General features: G+C 45.4%; 6 pseudogenes, 4 gene segments (V, D, J or C) and 1 further gene; all 11 read left to right on the top strand.

Moving 5' to 3' along the window:
* Igh (immunoglobulin heavy chain complex) overlaps positions 1–21,948 on the top strand; it is a 2,751,187-nt gene that overhangs the window by 2,544,257 nt on the left and 184,982 nt on the right.
* On the top strand, positions 928–937 carry Ighd5-3 (immunoglobulin heavy diversity 5-3; annotated as a pseudogene). Its single transcript is given in 1 exon segment — positions 928–937. A coding segment is annotated over 1 exon segment (10 nt).
* On the top strand, positions 1,146–1,174 carry Ighd5-7 (immunoglobulin heavy diversity 5-7; annotated as a pseudogene). The gene is given in 1 exon segment: positions 1,146–1,174. A coding segment is annotated over 1 exon segment (29 nt).
* Ighd2-6 (immunoglobulin heavy diversity 2-6) lies at positions 4,313–4,329 on the top strand. The segment is given in 1 exon segment: positions 4,313–4,329. A coding segment is annotated over 1 exon segment (17 nt).
* Positions 5,588–5,597, top strand: Ighd5-4 (immunoglobulin heavy diversity 5-4; annotated as a pseudogene). The gene is given in 1 exon segment: positions 5,588–5,597. A coding segment is annotated over 1 exon segment (10 nt).
* On the top strand, positions 5,806–5,834 carry Ighd5-8 (immunoglobulin heavy diversity 5-8; annotated as a pseudogene). Its single transcript is given in 1 exon segment — positions 5,806–5,834. A coding segment is annotated over 1 exon segment (29 nt).
* On the top strand, positions 8,962–8,978 carry Ighd2-7 (immunoglobulin heavy diversity 2-7). The segment is given in 1 exon segment: positions 8,962–8,978. A coding segment is annotated over 1 exon segment (17 nt).
* Ighd5-5 (immunoglobulin heavy diversity 5-5) lies at positions 10,747–10,756 on the top strand (annotated as a pseudogene). Its single transcript is given in 1 exon segment — positions 10,747–10,756. A coding segment is annotated over 1 exon segment (10 nt).
* Ighd2-8 (immunoglobulin heavy diversity 2-8) lies at positions 14,831–14,847 on the top strand. The segment is given in 1 exon segment: positions 14,831–14,847. A coding segment is annotated over 1 exon segment (17 nt).
* On the top strand, positions 16,101–16,110 carry Ighd5-6 (immunoglobulin heavy diversity 5-6; annotated as a pseudogene). The gene is given in 1 exon segment: positions 16,101–16,110. A coding segment is annotated over 1 exon segment (10 nt).
* On the top strand, positions 17,469–17,484 carry Ighd3-2 (immunoglobulin heavy diversity 3-2). The segment is given in 1 exon segment: positions 17,469–17,484. A coding segment is annotated over 1 exon segment (16 nt).

Here is a 21,948-nt window from a genome sequence, read left to right as displayed (position 1 = left end):
TCAAATAGCCTCCCATAGTCACTTGAAACCTATAATTTGACTATCTTTACCAGGCACCCACAAGACAGCAGTACTTCAGACACAGCTTATAAGTTCTTTCAGTCACGACATGGAACACAAGGAGCCTGTGGTAGGTTCTACCAAGATCAGTGGAAGACTATGGGGAGCATGTTGCAGGAACTGAGCCTGACTGCAGCTCTCTAAGAACTCCCTGGATCCTGGCAGAGGATTCAAAGAAAAGAAGCACCTCCTCCTAGGCTACTGCTGACCTGAGACAGGATTTTGCTTGGCTGGTGTTAGTTTGATCATTGGGTCCCATTCATCTGACAATGAAGGATCTCTTAAGGGACAGGATGCCAGTGGGAACCACCCTGCAGCCACCAATTTAAAGGCCTCGCCTTACCATATTCTGGAAAATCAGAGAGAGGCCTAGGCAGAGTCCCCTTCTGACTCCTGTTGGGGACAAGTTTGGCCATTAGGCTTCCCTATATAATCTCTGTCCTCAGCAGCCACTTCCAGAACCACAGTCCTCAATCCTTACTCTCCTCTGCTTTCTTTTGTTTTCCCTAGCACAGAGACTCAGGGAAGGTAACTGTGGGCATTGCACAACCATGTCATGTAGTGTTGGCTGTGTCACTGGAAAGCTACAGTGTGTTTCTCACTAGGGAACAGATAGAGAATGTCCTGTGTCTTTGATGACCTGACCCTTAGGCCCCACCCCATCATTTCTGCAAGTCTGGGCCAGGCATGGTCACATGACATCAGATTCTCTCATACTCCATCTATGCTAGAGGCATGGGAAAGATATTGACATAAAAATGTACAGGATCAGCAGAATGACCCTGAAGAGTGTTCTTGTCCATCTGCCATCACAGCATGGCAGGAAGAACACAAGAGGTGGATTCTGTATGTGCCTCTCTCACCGTGGAATACCTACCACATTGGTACAGAGCAGTCTCAAATTCATGGAAGAACGAGAACCCTCATCTACAGTGTCTAGCCAGTGAGGGTAAGTGGGACCCTACTTCTGGCTCGGAGTAACAAATTTGAGCCTAGAGAGGTCCACTGCATGTAAGATTGAGAGACCCAAGTACTGGTCTAGCCATAATTGACAGGACCTCTATAACAGTACCCATGGTGAATTCAGGCAGCTAGCCTCTGCAGTGCCACAACCCACAATGTCTTGTGTCCTTACAAGAAAGGTTCTTATCTCAGCAGAGAAAAATCTTGAGATCAAGGACCTCATACACATACTTAAATATCATATAGGCCTGAGGAAACCTGATTCCAGCCAAAGGGAAGCGACCACAGGCTAGGATGATTCTTCTAGAGTCTGTACCTCGGTGACATTAGGGTTCTCACTTCCATGGTGACATTGAATGTTACAGAAATATATCCGGGACAGGTTTAGAAGATGTTCGGTGCTCTTCAGGTGAGCAGATATGCCATGGAGAAATTAATTCCTCACTCTTCATTCTAAGAAGACAGAAACAACCCAAGTAGAATATGATCCACAATTACACACTGGCACAATCACACAAACAAAATATATATGTACACTTATACTTCCATGTTCATGCAAACACACATACACACACACAGAGCGAATGTAACTGTGGACAAGACACTTCTAGGTTATGTAAAAAGTGGTAAAAACCTGCTGTGTTCACCAGTAAGATGACTACTCTGGCCATCCTTCTCCTTTCTGCTTTGTGAAGGCAGGAGGTGTTTTTACAGCATAACATGTATAAGCATGTGATTGCCCTATAGAGTCGCCCTGAACAGCTCTGCCCAGAGTCTTCTCTTTGGTGGATCTCACCTCCTGTGAAGCCACACACATCTACACGTGATTTAGTGCCTTAGAGGAGCCTGAGGAGGGAGTTTCTATCTCGGCCCTGCACCAGAAGTAAAAGCACCTATCGAGCTACCAGGACATGACCTGCCTGGTCCTTCTGACCATCAATCACACAGAGAACAACCTACTGAGAACCAGAAAGAGGCAACTGTGTGTGTGTCCATCTAGCACACACTTTAGAGGACAAGAAAAAGCTGATAAATCTATATTCACTTAGGCTGTCTTACCCACCCCTGCCCCCAAGACCAAGTTGAGGAAAATACTGAGGATCTAAAGGCAACTGCAGAGTGACTGCCACTATTAAATATCAGATTGCAGAAGAGAGGAAAACACCTTTCTGGACATTTGAAAGACATGTTAACTTAAAGAGAACACATGGGACCAAATGAAGATGGAGCAAGAATAATGTCTACAGCTCAGTTTTACATATATATATATACATACATATACATATACACATATATATACATATATAATAACAATATGATACACTCAAGAGGATAAACAGACACCAAAGTGTTACAGGAGAGATGAGTGCACCTCGTGCACCAAGAGTCGCCTCACTAGACCAAGAGGTAGCCCCAGGACCACCCAAACACCTACCAGGAGTCATCTCCAGAAATCTGAGTCAATCAGCTCTGGCACATTCTAAGTTTCAGACCAATAGCATCACCAATGCAGGTGAATCACAAAGCCACAGATTGTAGTCAGAAACAGCACCAGGAATGGGGTACTAGGGTGGGGTGGAGGTAAATTGTATCACATTAAGAGTATTGCACATTGAGTTTTTCCAATTTTCACAGTGACATGGGCACTGATTCATCCAAAGGCATAGCAGGACTAGGACCCATAATAACATCTGCCAAGTGGAGCTGTCAAGCAGCCATGCAGTTGAGATGTCTCCTACTGGGTGATATATAAAGCAGGCCAAAGAACCTCCTCTGTTTCAACCAAAAGGGCAAGCTGTGGATCTCCACCACCTTACAAGAAAACTGTACCAATCTGCAATGACAGGAGAAGCACAGCCTTCCACATTGTGTAGGAAGGCATAGGATTCTCAGATCATCCAAGGACTAGGGCTAAAGTGGCCGTGTATGGGAAATTCATCCACTTTATAAACCTACCTTGTATCCACATCACACATGGAGCATCTGCTCCTGGTCCCTACCTCATGTGGGTGCTGCGGTGCTGTACATTGAGTCTGGGCATGAGTGTGCCCGATAAATTCCTTACCACTCAGATGCATTTCCAGTCCACACTCATCGCCTTGGAGTAAGAATTTTAAAAGTTAATGGAGATAAAATTAAAGAGAGTCAGTAGTGGGGGCTGAAAGGCAGACCTGCAGAAATTATCCAGAGGGTACAGCTCAGAAGCAGCAAGCAGAACTTGGGCTAACAGGAGAGCAAATACAGAGCTCAGAAAGAACTACCTGACAATGGGACTGGGCACACTAAAAGCACAGGGCATCAACACTGAACCCCAAATATGTACCCAGGATCCTCTGCATAACAATGTAACATAACAGGAAGGTTAGAACAGGCCAAAGAAGAAACAGAGCAAATACCCCCACCCGAAGAAGTATAAACAAATTGAGAAGAGTAAAGAAGAATTGTAAGGGTTGAGTACCACACAGAACATGCTCTTAATGGCCTCAATGCTGAAGCTAGGAAGAACTAAGTTAAAAGAAACATGTTCAACTGGATTGCCTCTCACTGAACTATACAACCTGCAAAATTCAATCTCTCTGTTAAGGATATGAGAAGAGATTATCTGAGCCCTGTGTTGACAGTGCCAGGCCCCCACTTCCAGGTCCCCACTGCCATGCTGGGTGAAATATCAGTACTATCACCAGGAACAAAGACTAGGGTGAAGAGGGTTAGGAGACAACTGTCACAACCTCACACTAGTGCACCTGAAGGAAAAACGAGAACTTGTAAAGAGCAGCAGAAAAATAAGTAGACGGCCAGTCTTATAGGAAAGATCTGCATCGTCTGTGAGGCCATCAAAGAGGAAAGGAAAAGCATGTCTCAAAGCACAATGCCTGGCTTGGGATGCTGTCTGCAGCTTCTGCCCTAGATTCTCTCACTCTACATGTAAAGGGCTCAAGGCATCAACCTAGAACTTCCCACTAAGGAGGAAAGAAGGCAGCATGTCGGTCAGGAAGTCATCCAGAATCAGACCTCTCCAGTATTTCTTATGACCCCTCCCTCAGCAACCACTGTCCAGGCACTCAGAGTGCAAGGGATGTTGGGAAGTCAGCCTTGTGACAGCCCCAGGTACATTTACTTGTATAGAACCTCCCTGGGGAGATAGAATCCCAGGAGAAAAAATGCTGGATGTACACTAAGGATGGCCCCTGACACTCTGCACTGCTACCTCTGGCCCCACCAGACAATGTTCCTGCAGAACCTGTTACCTTACTTGGCAGGGATTTTTGTCAAGGGATCTACTACTGTGCCTACTATAGTAACTACCACAGTGATATATCCAGCAACAAAAACCCAGTATGCCCAGCAGACTCTTCAGCTCAAAACAGTGAGTCAAGAGGAGCTTGCACCTAAGGGGCTATATCTGAATCTCGACAACTGAGAATCATTAGTTAATGGGATCCAACACAGAGCTTTATGACTGCCCACAGACAGGTGAAAGCACACTAAAGACAGATCCCAATAGTCTCTCACCCAGAATCCTGCTACCCCATTAGAAAAGCACTCAGCTCTCCACATGGACCAGTGCCTCCTTTCAATAAGAAGGGCCCAGAGATCTTTTTCTCAGAGAGTCTTGGGAAACACTCCCAAGCTGGGCTCAAATAGCCTCCCATAGTCACTTGAAACCTATAATTTGACTATCTTTACCAGGCACCCACAAGACAGCAGTACTTCAGACACAGCCTAAAAGTTCTTTCAGTCACGTCATGGAACACAAGGAGCCTGTGGTAGGTTCTACCAAGATCAGTGGAAGACTATGGGGAGCATGTTGCAGGAACTGAGCCTGACTGCAGCTCTCTAAGAACTCCCTGGATCCTGGCAGAGGATTCAAAGAAAAGAAGCATCTCCTCCCAGGCTACTGCTGACCTGAGACAGGATTTTGCTTGGCTGGTGTTAGTTTGATCATTGGGTCCCATTCATCTGACAATGAAGGATCTCTTAAGGGACAGGATGCCAGTGGGAACCACCCTGCAGCCACCAATCTAAAGGCCTCGCCTTACCATACTCTGGAAGATCAGAGAGAGGCCTAGGCAGAGTCCCCTTCTGACTCCTGTTGGGGACAAGTTTGGCCATTAGGCTTCCCTATATAATCTCTGTCCTCAGCAGCCACTTCCAGAACCACAGTCCTCAATCCTTACTCTCCTCTGCTTTCTTTTGTTTTCCCTAGCACAGAGACTCAGGGAAGGTAACTGTGGGCATTGCACAACCATGTCATGTAGTGTTGGCTGTGTCACTGGGAAGCTACAGTGTGTTTCTCACTAGGGAACAGATAGAGAATGTCCTGTGTCTTTGATGACCTGACCCTTAGGCCCCACCCCATCATTTCTGCAAGTCTGGGCCAGGCATGGTCACATGACATCAGATTCTCTCATACTCCATCTCTGCTAGAGGCATGGGAAAGATATTGACATAAAAAGGTACAGGAACAGCAGAATGCCCCTGAAGAGTGTTCTTGTTCATCTGCCATCACAGCATGGCAGGAAGAACACAAGAGGTGGATTCTGTATGTGCCTCTCTCACCATGGAATACCTACCACATTGGTACAGAGCAGTCTCAAATTCATGGAAGAACGAGAACCCTCATCTACAGTGTTTAGCCAGTCAGGGTAAGTGGGACCCTACTTCTGGCTAGGAGTAACAGATTTGAGCCTAGAGAGGCCCACTGCATGTAAGATTGAGAGACCCAAGTACTGGTCTAGCCATAATTGACAGGACCTCTATAACAGTACGCATGGTGAATTCAGACAGCTAGCCTCTGCAGTGCCACAACCCACAATGTCTTGTGACCTTACAACAAAGGTTCTTATCTCAGCAGAGAAAAATCTGGAGATCAAAGACCTCATACACGTACTTCAATATCATATAGGCCTGAGGAAACCTGATTCCAGCCAAAGGGAAGGGACCACAGGCTAGGATGATTCTACTAGAGTCTGTACCTTGGTGACTTTAGGGTTCTCAGTACCATGGTGACATTGAATGGTACAGAAATATATCCTGGACAGGTTTAGAAGATGTTCGGTGCTCTTCAGGTGAGCAGATATGCCATGGAGAAATTAATTCCTCACTCTTCATTCTAAGAGAACAGAAACAACCCAAGTAGGATATGATCCACAAATAAACACTGGCACAATCAAACAAATAACCATATATGTACACTTATACTTCCATGTTCATGCAAACACACATACACACACACAGAGCGAATGTAACTGTGGACAAGACACTTCTAGGTTATGTAAAAAGTGGTAAAAACCTGTTGTGTTCACCAGTAAGATGACTACTCTGGCCATCCTTCTCCTTTCTGCTTTGTGAAGGCAGGAGGTGTTTTTACAGCATGACATGTATAAGCATGTGATTGCCCTATAGAGTCGCCCTGATCAGCTCTGCCCAGAGTCTTCTCTTTGGTGGATCTCACCTCCTGTGAAGTCACACACATCTACACGTGATTTAGTGCCTTAGAGGAGCCTGAGGAGGGAGTTTCTATCTCGGCCCTGCACCAGAAGTAAAAGCACCTATAGAGCTACCAGGACATGAACTGCCTGGTCCTTCTGACCATCAATCACACAGAGAACAACCCTACTGAGAACCAGAAAGAGGCAACTGTGTGTGTGTCCATCTAGCACACACTTTAGAGGACAAGAAAAAGCTGATAAATCTATATTCACTTAGGCTGTCTTACCCACCCCTGCCCCCAAGACCAAGTTGAGGAAAATACTGAGGATCTAAAGGCAACTGCAGAGTGACTGCCACTATTAAATATCAGATTGCAGAAGAGAGGAAAACACCTTTCCGGACATTTGAAAGACATGTTAACTGAAAGAGAACACATAGGACCAAATGAAGGTGGAGCAAAACTAATGTCTACAGCTCAGTTTTACATATATATATATATACATACACATACATATACACATATATATACATATATAATAACAAAATGATACACTAAAGTGGATAAACAGACACCAAAGTGTTACAGGAGAGATGAGTGCACCTTGTGCACCAAGAGTCGCCTCACTAGACCAAGAGGTAGCCCCAGGACCACCCAAACACCTACCAGGAGTCCTTTCCAGAAATCTGAGTCAATCAGCTCTGGCACATTCTAAGTTTCAGACCAATAGCATCACCAATGCGGGTGAATCCCAAAGCCACAGATTGTAGCCAGAGACAGCACCAGGAATGGGGGACTAGGGAGGGGTGGAGGTAGATTGTATCACATTAAGAGTATTGCACGATGAGTTTTTCCAATTTTCACAGTGACATGGGCACTGATTCCCCCAAAGGCATAGCAGGACTAGGAGCCATAATAACATCTGCCAAGTGGAGCTGTCAAGCAGCCATGCAATTGAGATGTCTCCTACTGGGTGATATATAAAGCAGGCCAAAGAACCTCCTCTGTTTCAACCAAAAGGGCAAGCTGTGGATCTCCACCACCTTACAAGAAAACTGTACCAATCTGCAAGAACATGGGTAGCAAAGCCGTCCACATGTTGTAGGAATGGCACAGGAGTCTCAGATCATCCAAGGACTAGGGCTAAAGTGGCCGTGTATGGGAAATTCATCCACTTTATAAACCTACCTTGTATCCACATCACACATGGAGCATCTGCTCCTGGTCCCTACCTCATTTGGGTGCTGCGCTGCTGTACATTGAGTCTGGGCATGAGTGTGCCCGGTAAATTCCTTACCACTCAGATGCATTTCCAGTCCACACTCATCGCCTTGGAGTAGGAATTTTAAAAGTTAATGGAGATATAAGTAAAGAGAGTCAGGAAGAGGGGCTGAAAGGCAGAAATTCTCCAGAGCATAGAGCTCAGAAGCAGTAAGCAGAACTTGGGCTAACAAAAGAGCAAACACAGAGCTCAGACAGAACTACCTCACAATGGGACTGGGCACACTAAAATCACAGGGCATCAGCACTGAACCCCAAATATGCACTCACGATTCTCTGCATAGTAATGTAACATAACAGGAAGGTTAGAAAAGGCCAAAAGAGGAAACAGAACAAATGCCCCCACCCAAAGAAGTATGAACATATTGGGAAGAGTAAAGAAGAATTGTAAGGGTTGAGAACCACACAGAACGTGCTGCTAATGGCCTCAGTCCTGATGCTAGGAAGAACTAAGTTAAAAGAAACATGTTCAACAGGATTGCCTCTCACTGAACTTCAAAATGAGCAAAATTCAATCTCTCTGTTAATGAGATGAGAAGAGAATATATGAGCCCTGTGTTGAAATGCCAGGCCCCCACTACCAGGTCCCCACTACCAGGCTGGGTGAAATATCAGAGCAATCACCAGGAACAAAGACTAGGGTGAGGAGGGAAAGGAGACAACTGTCACAACTTCACACTAGTGCACCTGAAGGAAAAATGAGAACTTGTAAAGAGCAGCAGAAAAATAAGTAGACGGCCAGTCTTATAGGAAAGATCTCCATCGTCTGTGAGGCCATCAAAGAGGAAAGGAAAAGCATGTCTCAAAGCACAATGCCTGGCTTGGGATGATGTCCACACTTCTGCCCTAGATCCTCTCACTCTACATGTAAGGGGCTTAAGGCATCAACCTAGAGCTTCTCACGAAGGAGGAAGGAAGGCAGCATGTTGGTCAGGAAGCCATCCAGAAACAGACCTCTCCAGTTTTTCTTATGACCCCTCCCACAGCAGCCACTGTCCAGGCCCTCAGAGAACAAGGGATGTTGGGAAGTCAGTCTTGTGACAGCCCCAGGTACATTTACTTATATAGGACCTCCCTGGGAGATAGAATCCCAGGAGTAAAAAGGTTGGATGTATATTAAGGATGGCCCCTGACACTCTGCACTGCTACCTCTGGCCCCACCAATGTTCCTGCAGAACGTGTTACCTTACTTGGCAGGGATTTTTGTCAAGGGATCTACTACTGTGTCTACTATGGTTACGACCACAGTGATATATCCAGCAACAAAAACCCACTATGCCCAGCAGACTCTTCAGCTCAAAACAGTGAGTCAAGAGGAGCTTGCACCTAAGGGGCTATATCTGAATCTCGACAACTGAGAATCATTAGTTAATGGGATCCTACACAGAGCTTTATGACTACCCACAGACAGGTGAAAGCACACTAAAGACAGATCCCAATAGTCTCTCACCCAGAATCCTGGTACCCCATTAGAAAAGCACTCAGCTCTCCACATGGACCAGTGCCTCCTTTCAATAAGAAGGGCCCAGAGATCTTTTTCTCAGAGATTCTTGGGAAACACTCCCAAGCTGGGCTCAAACAGCCTCCCAATGTCACTTGAAACCTATAATTTGACCATTTTTCCCGGCACCCACAAGACAGCAGTACTTCAGACACAGCCTAAAAGTACTTTCAGTCACGTCATGGAACACAAGGAGCCTGTGGTAGTTTCTACCAAGATCAGTGGAAGACTATGGGGAGTGTTGGGAGCCGCCCTCACATTTGCCATTACAAGATGGCGCTGACAGCTGTGTTCTAAGTGGTAAACATAATCTGCACACGTGCAGGGGCAGTTTTCCCGCCATGTGTTCTGCCTTTCTCGTGATGACAACTGAGCCGATGGGCTGCAGCCAATCAGGAAGTAATAAGTCCTAGGCGGAGGATAATTCTCCTTAAAAGGGACGGGGTTTTGCCATTCTTTTTCTCTCTCTTGTTCTTGCTTTCTCTCTCTCTTGTTCTTGCTTTTTCTCTCTCTTGCTTTCTTGTTCTTTCTCTTGCTCTTGTTCTTTTTCTCTCTCTTGTTCTTGCTTTTGCTCTCTCTCTTGCTTTCTTGTTCTTGTTCTTTTTCTTGCTTTCTTTCTCTCTCTTGCCCTGACACTTGCTCTCTTGCTCTCTGGCTCCTGAAGATGTAAGCAATAAAGCTTTGCCGCAGAAGATTCCGGTTTGTTGCGTTCTTCCTGGCCGGTTGCAAGAACGCGTGTAAGAGGGGAGCATGTTGCAGGAACTGAGCCTGACTGCAGCTATCTAAGAACTCCCTGGATCCTGGCAGAGGATCCAAAGAAAAGAAGCACCTCCTCCCAGGCTACTGCTGACCTGAGACAGGATTTTGCTTGGCTGGTGTTAGTTTGATCATTGTGCCCCATTCACCTGACAATGAAGGATCTCTTAAGGGACAGGATGCCAGTGAGAACCACCCTGCAGCCACCAATCTAAAGGCCTCGCCTTACCATACTCTGGAAGATCAGAGAGAGGCCTAGGCAGAGTCCCCTTCTGACTCCTGTTGGGGACAAGTTTGGCCATTAGGCTTCCCTATATAATCTCTGTCCTCAGCAGCCACTTCCAGAACCACAGTCCTCAATCCTTACTCTCCTCTGCTTTCTTTTGTTTTCCCTAGCACAGAGACTCAGGGAAGGTAACTGTGGGCATTGCACAACCATGTCATGTAGTTTTGGCTGTGTCACTGGGAAGCTACAGTGTGTTTCTCACTAGGGAACAGATAGAGAATGTCCTGTGTCTTTGATGACCTGACCCTTAGGCCCCACCCCATCATTTCTGCAAGTCTGGGCCAGGCATGGTCACATGACATCAGACTGTCTCATACTCCATCTCTGCTAGAGCCTTGGGACAGATATTGACATCGATCAGGTACAGGAACAACAGAGTGCCTCTTAAGAGAGTTCTTGTCCATCTACCATCACAGATTGGCAGGAAGAACTCAAGAGGTGGATTCTGTATGTGCCTCTCTCACCGTGGACTACCTACCACATTGGTACAGAGCAGTCTCAAATTCATGGAAGAACGAGAACCCTCATCTACAGTGTTTAGCCAGTCAGGGTAAGTGGGACCCTACTTCTGGCTAGGAGTAACAGATTTGAGCCTAGAAGTCTACTGCATGTAATATTGAGAGACCCAAGTACTGGCCTAGCCATAATTGACAGGACCTCTATAAGAGTACCCATGGTGAATTCAGGCAGCTAGCCTATGCAGTGCCACAACCCAACATGTCTTGTGACCTTACAAGAAAGGTTTTTATCTCAGCAAACAAAAATCTGGAGATCAAGGACCTCATACACATACTTCAATATGATATAGGCCCCAGGAAACCTGATTCCAGCCAAAGGGAAGAGACCACAGGCTAGGAAGATTGTTCTAGAGTCTGTACCTTGGTGGCTTTAGGGTTCTCAGTACCATGGTGACATTGAATGGTACAGAAATATATTCTGGACAGTTTTAGAAGATGTTCGGTGCTCTTCAGGTGAGCAGATATGCCATGGAGAAACTAATTCCTCACTCTTCATTTTAAGAGGACAGAAACAACCCAAAAGGACATGATCCACAATTACACACAGGCACACTCACACAAACAAACATATACATGTACACATATACTTGCATATTCATGCATATACAGACACACACACAGACACATACACACACACACAGTGTCCAACCAGAAAGATCTCACCAGCCTTGACCACTCAAACTAGCCCATTCACAATTTAGTCATGAAGACTGATAGCCTCAATGTTACCCTCAGGCAGCCCTGCTATAAAGTCTCCTGGAAAAAGACACACAGTGAAGGAGAATTTCTGCCAGCCTGTAGCACTGTGCTTAACTATATTGGTGGAAGGGTCCACAGTGTCATAAATGCATTATACATAAAACTTAGCTGGGCATGGTGGCTCATGTATTTAATCCCTGCACTCAGAAGACAAAGGCAGGCAGTTCTCTGAGTTGGAGGACAGCACAGTCAGGATACACAAAGCAAAGCTAACTTGGAAAAAAAAGAAAAAGAGGAAGAAAAGATGGAAGGAAGAAGGAAGGAAGGAAGGAAGGAAGGAAGGAAGGAAGGAAGGAAGGAAGGAAGAAATGGAGAGATGGAGGGAGAGATGGAGGGAGGGAGGAAGGGAGGAAGGAAGGAAGGAGGATGGCAGGCAGACAGGGAAGAAAAAAGGAAAAGGAAGGAAGGAAAGAAGGAAGGAATAGAGAGATGGAGGGAAGGAATAAGGGAGGAAGGAAGGAAGGAAGGAAGGAAGGAAGGAAGGAAGGAAGGAAGGAAGGAAGGAAGGAAGGAAGGAAGGAAGGAAGGAAGGAAGGAAGGAATAGAGAGATGGAAGGAGGGAGGAAGGGAGGAAGGAATGAATGAAGGAAGGAAGGAAGGAAGGAAGGAAGGAAGGAAGGAAGGAAGGAAGGAAGGAAGGAGGAAGGCAGGCAGACAGGGAAGAAAAAAAGGAAAAAGAAGGGAAGAAATAAGGAAGAAGGGAAGGAAAGAAGAGAGAGAGACAGAGAGAAAGGCAGAGAGAAAGACAGAGAGAGAGAGCTGCAAGTTGGTAACTACCAGAAGTTAATATTAACAATGGGACACAGGTTTTGAATCCTTCCTCAAAGTGGTAAACACCTGTTGTGTTCACCAGTAAGATGACTACTCTGGCCATCTTTCTCCTTTCTGCTTTGTGAAGGCAGGAGGTGTTTAACAGCATCAATATAAGCATGTGATTGCCCTATAGAGTCACCCTGAACAGTGTCTCCAGGAGTCTTCTCTTTGGTGGATCTCACGTCCTGTGAAGCCACACACTTCTGAGGAGGGAGTTTCTATCTCGGCCCTGAACCAGAAGTAAAAGCTTCTATAGAGCTACCAGGACATGAACTGCCTGGTCCTTCTGACCATCAGTCACACAGAGAACAACTCTACTGAGGACCAGAAAGAGGCAACTGTGTGTCCGTCTAGCACACAGTTGGAGAGGAAAATAAAAAAAATTAATCTGTATTCACTTAGCCTGTGTTACACACCCCTGCCCCCAAGTCCAAGTTGAGGAAAATACTGAAGATCTAAAGGCAACTGCAGAGTGACTGCAACTATTAAATATCAGACTGCAGAAGAGAGGAAAACACGTTTCTGGACATTTGAAAGACATGTTAACTGAAAGAGGACACATGGGACCAAATGAAGATGGAGCAAGAAAAATGGCCATAGCCCAGTTTTATGTATATATATATGTATATGTATATGTGTGTGTGTGTGTGTGTGTGTGTGTGTGTGTGTGTGTTTGTGTGTGTGTGTGTTTATCCCAAAGTCAAAGACTGTAGCCAGAGACAGCACCAGGAATAGGGGACTAGGGAGGGGTGGAGGTAGATTGTATCACATTAAGAGTATTGCACATTGAGTTTTTCCAATTTTCACAGTGACATGGGCACTGATTCCCCAAAGGCATAGCAGGACTAAGACCCATAATAACATCTGCCAAGTGGAGCTGTCAAGTAGCCATGCAGTTGAGATGTCTCCTACTGGGTGATATAGAAAAGTAGGCCAAAGAACCTCCTCTGTTTCAACCAAAAGGGCAAGCTGTGGATCTCCACCACCTTACAAGAAAACTGTACCAATCTGCAATGACAGGAGAAGCACAGCCTTCCACACTGTGTAGGAAGGCATAGGACTCTCAGATCATCCAAGGACTAGGGCTAAAGTGGCCGTGTATGGGAAATTCATCCACTTTATAAACCTACCTTGTATCCACATCACACATGGAGCATCTGCTCCTGGTCCCTACCTCATGTGGGTGCTGCGGTGCTGTACATTGAGTCTGGGCATGAGTGTGCCCGATAAATTCCTTACCACTCAGATGCATTTCCAGTCCACACTCATCGCCTTGGAGTAAGAATTTTAAAAGTTAATGGAGATAAAATTAAAGAGAGTCAGTAGTGGGGGCTGAAAGGCAGACCTGCAGAAATTATCCAGAGGGTAGAGCTCAGAAGCAGCAAGCAGAACTTGGGCTAACAGGAGAGCAAATACAGAGCTCAGACAGAACTACATGACAATGGGACTGGGCACACTAAAAGCACAGGGCATCAGCACTGAACCCGAAATATGTACCCAGGATCCTCTGCATAATAATGTAACATAACAGAAAGGCTAGAACATGCCAAAGAGGAAACAGAACAAATGCCCCTACCCGAAGAAGTATAAACAAATTGAGAAGAGTAAAGAAGAATTGTAAAGGTTGAGTACCACACAGAACAAGCTCTTAATGGCCTCAATGCTGATGCTAGGAAAAACTAAGTTAAAAGAAACATGTTCAACAGGATTGCCTCTCACTGAACTTCAAAACAAACAAAATTCAATCTCTCTGTTAAGGAGATGAGAAGAGAATATCTGAGCCCTGTGTTGAAGTGCCAGGCCCCCACTTCCAGGTCCCCACTGCCAGGCTAGGTGAAATATCTGAGCAATCACCAGGAACAAAGACTAGGGTGAAGAGGGTTAGGAGACAACTGTCACAACCTCACACTAGTGCACCTGAAGGAAAAACAAGAACTTGTAAAGAGTAGCAGAAAAATAAGTAGACGGCCAGTCTTATAGGAAAGATCTGCATCGTCTGTGAGGCCATCAAAGAGGAAAGGAAAAGCATGTCTCAAAGCACAATGCCTGGCTTGGGATGCTGTCTGCAGCTTCTGCCCTAGATCCTCTCACTCTACATGTAAAGGGCTCAAGGCATCAACCTAGAACTTTCCACTAAGGAGGAAGGAAGGGAGCATGTTGGTCAGGAAGTCATCCAGAAACAGACCTCTCCAGTATTTCTTATGACCCCTCCCCCAGCAGCCACTGTCCAGGCACTCAGAGAACAAGGGATGTTGGGAAGTCAGCCTTGTGACAGCCCCAGGTATATTTACTTATATAGGACCTCCCTGGGGAGATAGAATCCCAGGAGAAAAAATGCTGGATGTACACTAAGGATGGCCCCTGACACTCTGCACTGCTACCTCTGGCCCCACCAGACAATGTTCCTGCAGAACCTGTTACCTTACTTGGCAGGGATTTTTGTCAAGGGATCTATTACTGTGTCTACTATGGTAACTACCACAGTGATATATCCAGCAACAAAAACCCAGTATGCCCAGCAGACTCTTCAGCTCAAAACAGTGAGTCAAGAGGAGCTTGCACCTAAGGGGCTATATCTGAATCTCGACAACTGAGAATCATTAGTTAATAGGATCCTACACAGAGCTTTATGACTACCCACAGACAGGTGAAAGCACACTAAAGACAGATTTCAATAGTCTCTCACCCAGAATCCTGGTACCCCATTAGAAAAGCACTCAGCTCTCCACATGGACCAGTGCCTCCTTTCAATAAGAAGGGCCCAGAGATCTTTTTCTCAGAGAATCTTGGGAAACACTCCCAAGCTGGGCTCAAATAGCCTCCCATAGTCACTTGAAACCTATAATTTGACCATCTTTACCTGGCACCCACAAGACAGCAGTACTTCAGACACAGCCTAAAAGTTCTTTCAGTCACGTCATGGAACACAGGGAGCCTGTGGTAGGTTCTACCAAGATCAGTGGAAGACTACGGGAGCATGTTGCAGGAACTGAGCCTAACTGCAGCTCTCTAAGAACTTCCTGGATCCTGGTAGAGGATCCAAGAAAAGAAGCACCTCCTCCCAGGCTACTGCTGACCTGAGACAGGATTTTGCTTGGCTGGTGTTAGTTTGATCATTGGGCCCCATTCATCTGACAATGAAGGATCTCTTAAGGGACAGGATGCCAGTGGGAACCACCCTGCAGCCACAAATCTAAAGGCCTCGCCTTACCATACTCTGGAAGATCAGAGAGAGGCCTAGGCAGAGTCCCCTTCTGACTCCTGTTGGGGACAAGTTTGGCCATTAGGCTTCCCTATATAATCTCTGTCCTCAGCAGCCACTTCCAGAACCACAGTCCTCAATCCTTACTCTCCTCTGCTTTCTTTTGTTTTCCCTAGCACAGAGACTCAGGGAAGGTAACTGTGGGCATTGCACAACCATGTCATGTAGTGTTGGCTGTGTCACTGGGAAGCTACAGTGTGTTTCTCACTAGGGGACAGATAATGTCCTGTGTCTTTGATGACCTGACCCTTAGGCCCCACCCCATCATTTCTGCAAGTCTGGGCCAGGCATGGTCACATGACATCAGACTGTCTCATACTCCATCTCTGCTAGAGCCTTGGGACAGATATTGCCATAGATCAGGTACAGGAACAGCAGAGTGCCTCTTAAGAGAGTTCTTGTCCATCTGCCATCACAGATTGGCAGGAAGAACACAAGAGGTGGATTCTGTACGTGCCTCTCTCAGTGTGGAATACCTACCACATTGGTACAGAGCAGTCTCAAATCCATGGAAGAACCAGACCCCTCATATACAGTGGTTATCCAGTGAGGATATGTGGGACATGAAGTTTGGCCTGCAGTCACATCTTTGATCCTAGAGAGCCCCAGTGGAATTAGTATTGAGATTCCCAAGTTCTGGTCTAGCCATACTGATGCAATCTCTATTTCAGTACCCATAGTTGTTTCAGATACTTGGCCTCTCCAGTGCCCCCACCAACATGCCATCTGCACTAGAACCAGAAAGTTTCAGATCTCAGCAAAGAAAACCTCAGCGTTGAAAGACCTCATGCACACTACAAGATCCAATCGCCCCTAGGAGACAATGGAGAGATCAGTTCCTCACTCTTCACTCTAAGAGGTCTGGAACAACCCAAGTAGGGCATGAGTCTTGATTATACAAACTTACACATCCACTCAAACACACACACATATGCAAGAACATGCATGCAAGCACACACATACACACACATGCATTCATATACTCATACACATATACATGCACATGTGGGCATACAAACACTCACACACACACACACATACCCAAATGGAGGCACATGTGTGCACACACATATTCATGAACACACACACACATACATGCACATATGCTCTTGTACACACACATAACGTGTACACACACACACACACACACACAGTCAACCAGAAAGAACCCACTGGTTTTGCCCACTCAAACCAGCCCATCCAGAATAGAGAAATGAAGACTAATAGTATCAATATTTCCTCCAGGGAACCCTGTTATAAAGGCTCCTGGAAGTAGACACACAGTGGAGAGGGATTTGTGCCAGCCAGAGGCACTGTGCTTACCTATAATTTTGAATGGGGCCACAGTGTCATACATACATTATACAAAAAACTTAGCTGGGCATGGTGACACAGATTTAAAAATACAAAAGCAGGTAGACATCTAAGTTGGAGGCCAGCACAGCCAGCGTTACATGAAGAAAACCAGTATTTAAAAAAGGAAAGGGAAGGAAGGAAGGAAGGAAGGAAGGAAGGGAGGGAGGGAGGGAGGGAGGGAGGGAGGGAGGGAGGGAGGGAGGGAGGGAGGAAAAGAGAGAGAGAGAGAGAGAGAGAGAGAGAGAGAGAGAGAGAGAGAGAGAGAAGAAAGAGAGAGAAGAGAGAAAGGAAAAAGAAAGAGAAAAAGAAAAAGAAAGAAAAAGAAAAGGAAAAAGAAAAAGAAAAAGAAAAAAAGCTTGCCCAGGAACCACTCAGTGCTCACACAGCTCTGCCCACAGGGGAAACCTAACCATGCCTGCCCCCTACTCAGCAGGAAGGCTCTGAAGCTCTGAGAGGATTTTGAACAAGTTACTGTCACAGTGAGACAGCTCAGGCTACCACTGTAAGAAAAGCTCAAACCAAAACTGCCCTCCAAAACTCATCCCCAGACACATTCCCAACCTGGCTCTCTCTCTCTCTCTCTCTCTCTCTCTCTCTCTCTCTCTCTCTCTCTCTCTCTCTCTCTCTGTCTCTCTCTCTCTCTCTCTGTCTCTCTCTCTCTGTCTCTCTGTCTCTCTCTCTGTCTCTCTCTCTCTCTGTCTCTCTCTCTCTCTCTCTGTGTGTGTGTGTGTGTGTGTGTGTGTGTGTGTGTGTGTATCTCCAACCAGCCAGGTACTTCTGAGTATTCACATTCATTTATAACTCGGAGTAGGCTGTCCTTAACCTTTCATCTTGGCTCAGGACTCTCCAACAAGGCTAGCCCTTGAGGGGAGAAGGTACAGGCAGACAGGATCAGTCAGCCCTTACTATCCTGCCTATAGGCAGGTAACTCCAGGTAGGAGCCTGTGACATCCAGTAATTTCTGCAAAAGCAATAGAAACCACACACCCCTGCAGTACCATGACGCCAAGGCCCCAAACTGACATCTGCTCCATGTTTCCAACAATGAACGATCTTCCTGTTCTGTCCTCCGAGAAGGGCTGGAAAGGAGCTTTGCATGAATAGGCATGAGAAGCAACACTGTGGTGTCAATGTCAACCACAAACCCCTCAGAAAGGCTACACAAGCAGCTGTTCACATAGCACTGGTCCCAGACAGACAAACAGAGAGACAGACAGTGACAAACGGAGACTGACAGAGAGAGGGGGAGAGAGGGAGAGAGGGAGGAATAGAGGGAGAGCAGGAAAGACAGAAGTAGCGAAAGTTAATGTTAACAGTGGGACATGGGTATAAGAACCATCCCCCAAAGTGTTAAGAGCCTGTTTTGGATGCCATTAAGATGGTTACTGTGGCCCATTCTTCTCTCTTCTCTATTCTGCTATGCTCAGGCAGGCAGTATTCAAACAGTGTTATCATAATCTTGGAGCTGCTCCACTAGGCCACCATGAACGTGTTCCTCCAAGAGTCTTCTCTTTGGTGCTTCTCCACTCCTGTGATGCTACACACATCCCTCCTTCCTCCTTCCATCCCTCCCTCCCTCCCTCCCTCCCTTCCTTCCTTCCTTCCTTCCTTCCTTCCTTCCCTCCCTCCCTCCCTCCCTCCCTCCCTCCTTCCTTCCTTCCTTCCTTCCTTCCCTCCAAGCAAGGCCCAGAGCTCCCTATGCTGTACCCAGCCCTGCTCGTGCCAAGGTCCCTTTCAGACCTTCGTCCAGAGATCTTTATGCTGTACCCACCCCTGTTTATGCCTAGGTCCCTTTCAGACCTTCATTAACAGTACTCACCATGACCAACAAATGAGAGGTTTCCAGATGTTCCAGAAATTTCCTTGATTCCCAAAAGAAATGATACAGAACAGTCAACTATAAGCATGTTTTGTTAAAATTATCAAACTTCCCCTAGGTCTTGCAAACTTTATATGCTCCAGTACAAGGGAATGCCAGGGCCAAGAAGTGGGAGTGGGTGGGTAGGGGAGTGGGTGGGGGGGGCTGGGGGACTTTGGGGATAACATTTGAAATGTAAATGAAGAAAATACCTAATTTAAAAAATAAATTTTAAAAAAATTTAAAAAGAAAATAATGAAAAAACAAAAAAAATTATCAAACTTCAAAATTAGCAAAGTAGGGTCCTAAATGAGCAAGAATCTCTGTCTCAGAGTGTGGTACACCATTCAGCTTTATGTCAACTTGATACAAGCAGGAATTATCTGAGAAGCAGGACCCACAGATGAGGAAATGTGTATATAGAAGATTGGTTCATAGACAATCTCTGGGGGTATCGTCTTGGTTAGTGATTTATGTGGTAGGTAGGCACACATCATTGTGAGTGGTACCACCCATGGGTAGGAAGTCCTCAATGCCATTTTTTTTAAAAAAGAATCAGATGGAGGAAGTCCTAAATAAGAACCCTTGTTTTTCTGTGCCTTTTGCTCAACCACAGCCTCCAATTTCCTGCCCTGACTTCCCTCAGTGACAGTGTGTGACCTAGAGTTGTAAGATGAAATAAACCATTTTCTCTCCATGTTGCTTTTGGTCATGGTGTTTGTCACAGCAATAGAAACCTAAATTAGACATCTAGTGTGTCAACACCTATTCAACCTTATTGGAAAGAAGATTTGATATAATAATCAATAACCCTAGATTCAGATATATTTTTCACATGTACAGTCTTGGGGATTTTTTTGCTTGAACCCAACCTCACTGAATAAGATTTACATGAATACACAATTCTATTTATAAACTGACATGCATCTTCTACATGTAAAATAATATTTAGTGTTGTGTATGATATAGAATATTGACAAAGTTACCTACATGAATGTGAATATGCTTTATTGGACCTGGATAAAAATACAAAAGTGAGCAAGGAAGTCAAAACCACCTGAAGTAAATGTCAGCACAATGAGGCAGAGATCAGGAACCCTCACAGTGGTAACAGCGGGTTTGTGTGTGTGAGTGAACTCACTGGGCAACTCTGTCCCCAGAAATACTAGGCAGGATCAGAGGGTTGAGACTTTCAGCCTTCTACCTCCAGGGAAGAAAGGGTCTAGAAGCTGAATTGGTCACTAATGGCCAACAGATTCTATCCTGCTTATATGCAAGGCTGCCATCAAAGCCAAAAATATGGTGTTAGGAGAACTCCCACATAACTGGACATAGAGGAGACTGTGGAGAGATAACCCAGAGGCACAGAAGCCCTTCACAGGCTGTCAGTGTCCATTCCTCACCCTCTGTGCCTCTTCATCTCTCTGCTTCCTCCTATCCTTTATAATCCAGCAATCATGGTGGGTGTCCAACTCCTCAAGTAAATTCGTCTAAAGAGTATGTGGCAGAGCCTTAACCAAAAGCTGGTGAGTCATGATGGGAATAGGATCCAAGTTATCTTGTGTGATTCTATGAATTCAGGTGGGTGAATGCTGACCATGGACAGGCCCAAGGCCTTAACAGAGAACCACTTCTTCAGCTGTGAAGTACAGGTTTCCAGAGCTTTGTGCTATGAAACCAAGACCCACAGCTTAGGACCAGAAAGGCTGATTGTAAGCAGGGATGTGCATGAACCCAACAACAAGCATTCAAAAACACATATCTTAGAAAGAGCAATCTGCATATTCACCTGGAATAACAAAAAACCTAGGATAGCAAAAACTCTTCTCAAGGATAAAAGAACCTCTGGTGGAATCACCATGCCTGACCTAAAGCTGTACTACAGAGCAATTGTGATAAAAACTGCAAGGTACTGGTATAGTGACAGACAAGTAGACCAATGGACTGGAATTGAAGACCCAGAAATGAACCCCTATACCTATGGTCACTTGATCTTTGACAAGGGAGCTAAAACCATCCAGTGAAAAAATGACAACATTTTCAACAAATGGTGATGGCACAACTGGTGGTTATCATGTAAAAGAATGCAAATTGATCCATTCCTACCTCCTTGTACTAAGGTCAAATCTAAGTGGATCAAGGAACTCCACATAAAACCAGAGACACTGAAACTTATAGAGGAGAAAGTGGGGAAAAGCCTTGAAGATATGGGCACAGGGGAAAAATTCCTGAATAGAACAGCAATGGCTTGCGCTGTAAGATCAAGAATTGACAAATGGGACCTCATGAAACTGCAAAGTTTCTGCAAGACAAAAGACACCGTTGATAAGACAAAAAGACCACGAACAGATTGGGAAAGGATCTCCTTATCCTAAATCAGGTAGGGGACTAATATCCAATATATATAAAGAACTCAAGAAGGTGGACTCCAGAAAAACAAATAACCCCATTAAAAAATGGGGCTCAGAACTGAACAAAGAATTCTCACCTGAGGAATACCGAATGGAAGAGGAGCACCTGGAAAAATGTTCAGCATCCTTAATCATCAGGGAAATGCAAATCAAAACAACCCTGAGATTCCACCTCACACCAGTCAGAATGGCTAAGATCAAAAATTCAGGTGACAGCAGATGCTGGCGAGGATGTGGAGAAAGAGGAACACTCCTCCATTGTTGGTGGGATTGCAGGCTTGTACAACCACTCTGGAAATCAGTCTGGCAGTTCCTTAGAAAATTGGACATAGTACTACCGGAGGATCCAGCAATACCTCTCCTGGGTATATATCCAGAAGATGTCCCAACCGGTAAGAAGGACACATGCTCCACTATGTTCATAGCAGCCTTATTTATAATAGCCAGAAGCTGGAAGGAACCCAGATGCCCCTCAACAGAGGAATGGATACAGAAAATGTGGTACATTTACACAATGGAGTACTACTCAGCTATTAAAAAGAATGAATTTATGAAATTCCTAGCCAAATGGATGGACCTGGAGTGTATCATCCTGAGTGAGGCAACCCAGTCACAAAGGAACTCACACAATATGTACTCACTGATAAGTGGATATTAGCCCAAAACTTAGGATACCCAAGATATAAGATACAA

The sequence above is a fragment of the Mus musculus genome, chromosome 12, assembly GCF_000001635.26.
Source record: "Mus musculus strain C57BL/6J chromosome 12, GRCm38.p6 C57BL/6J".
Classification (NCBI taxonomy): Eukaryota; Metazoa; Chordata; class Mammalia; order Rodentia; family Muridae; genus Mus; species Mus musculus.
This window is presented reverse-complemented; position numbering and strand designations above follow the sequence as displayed.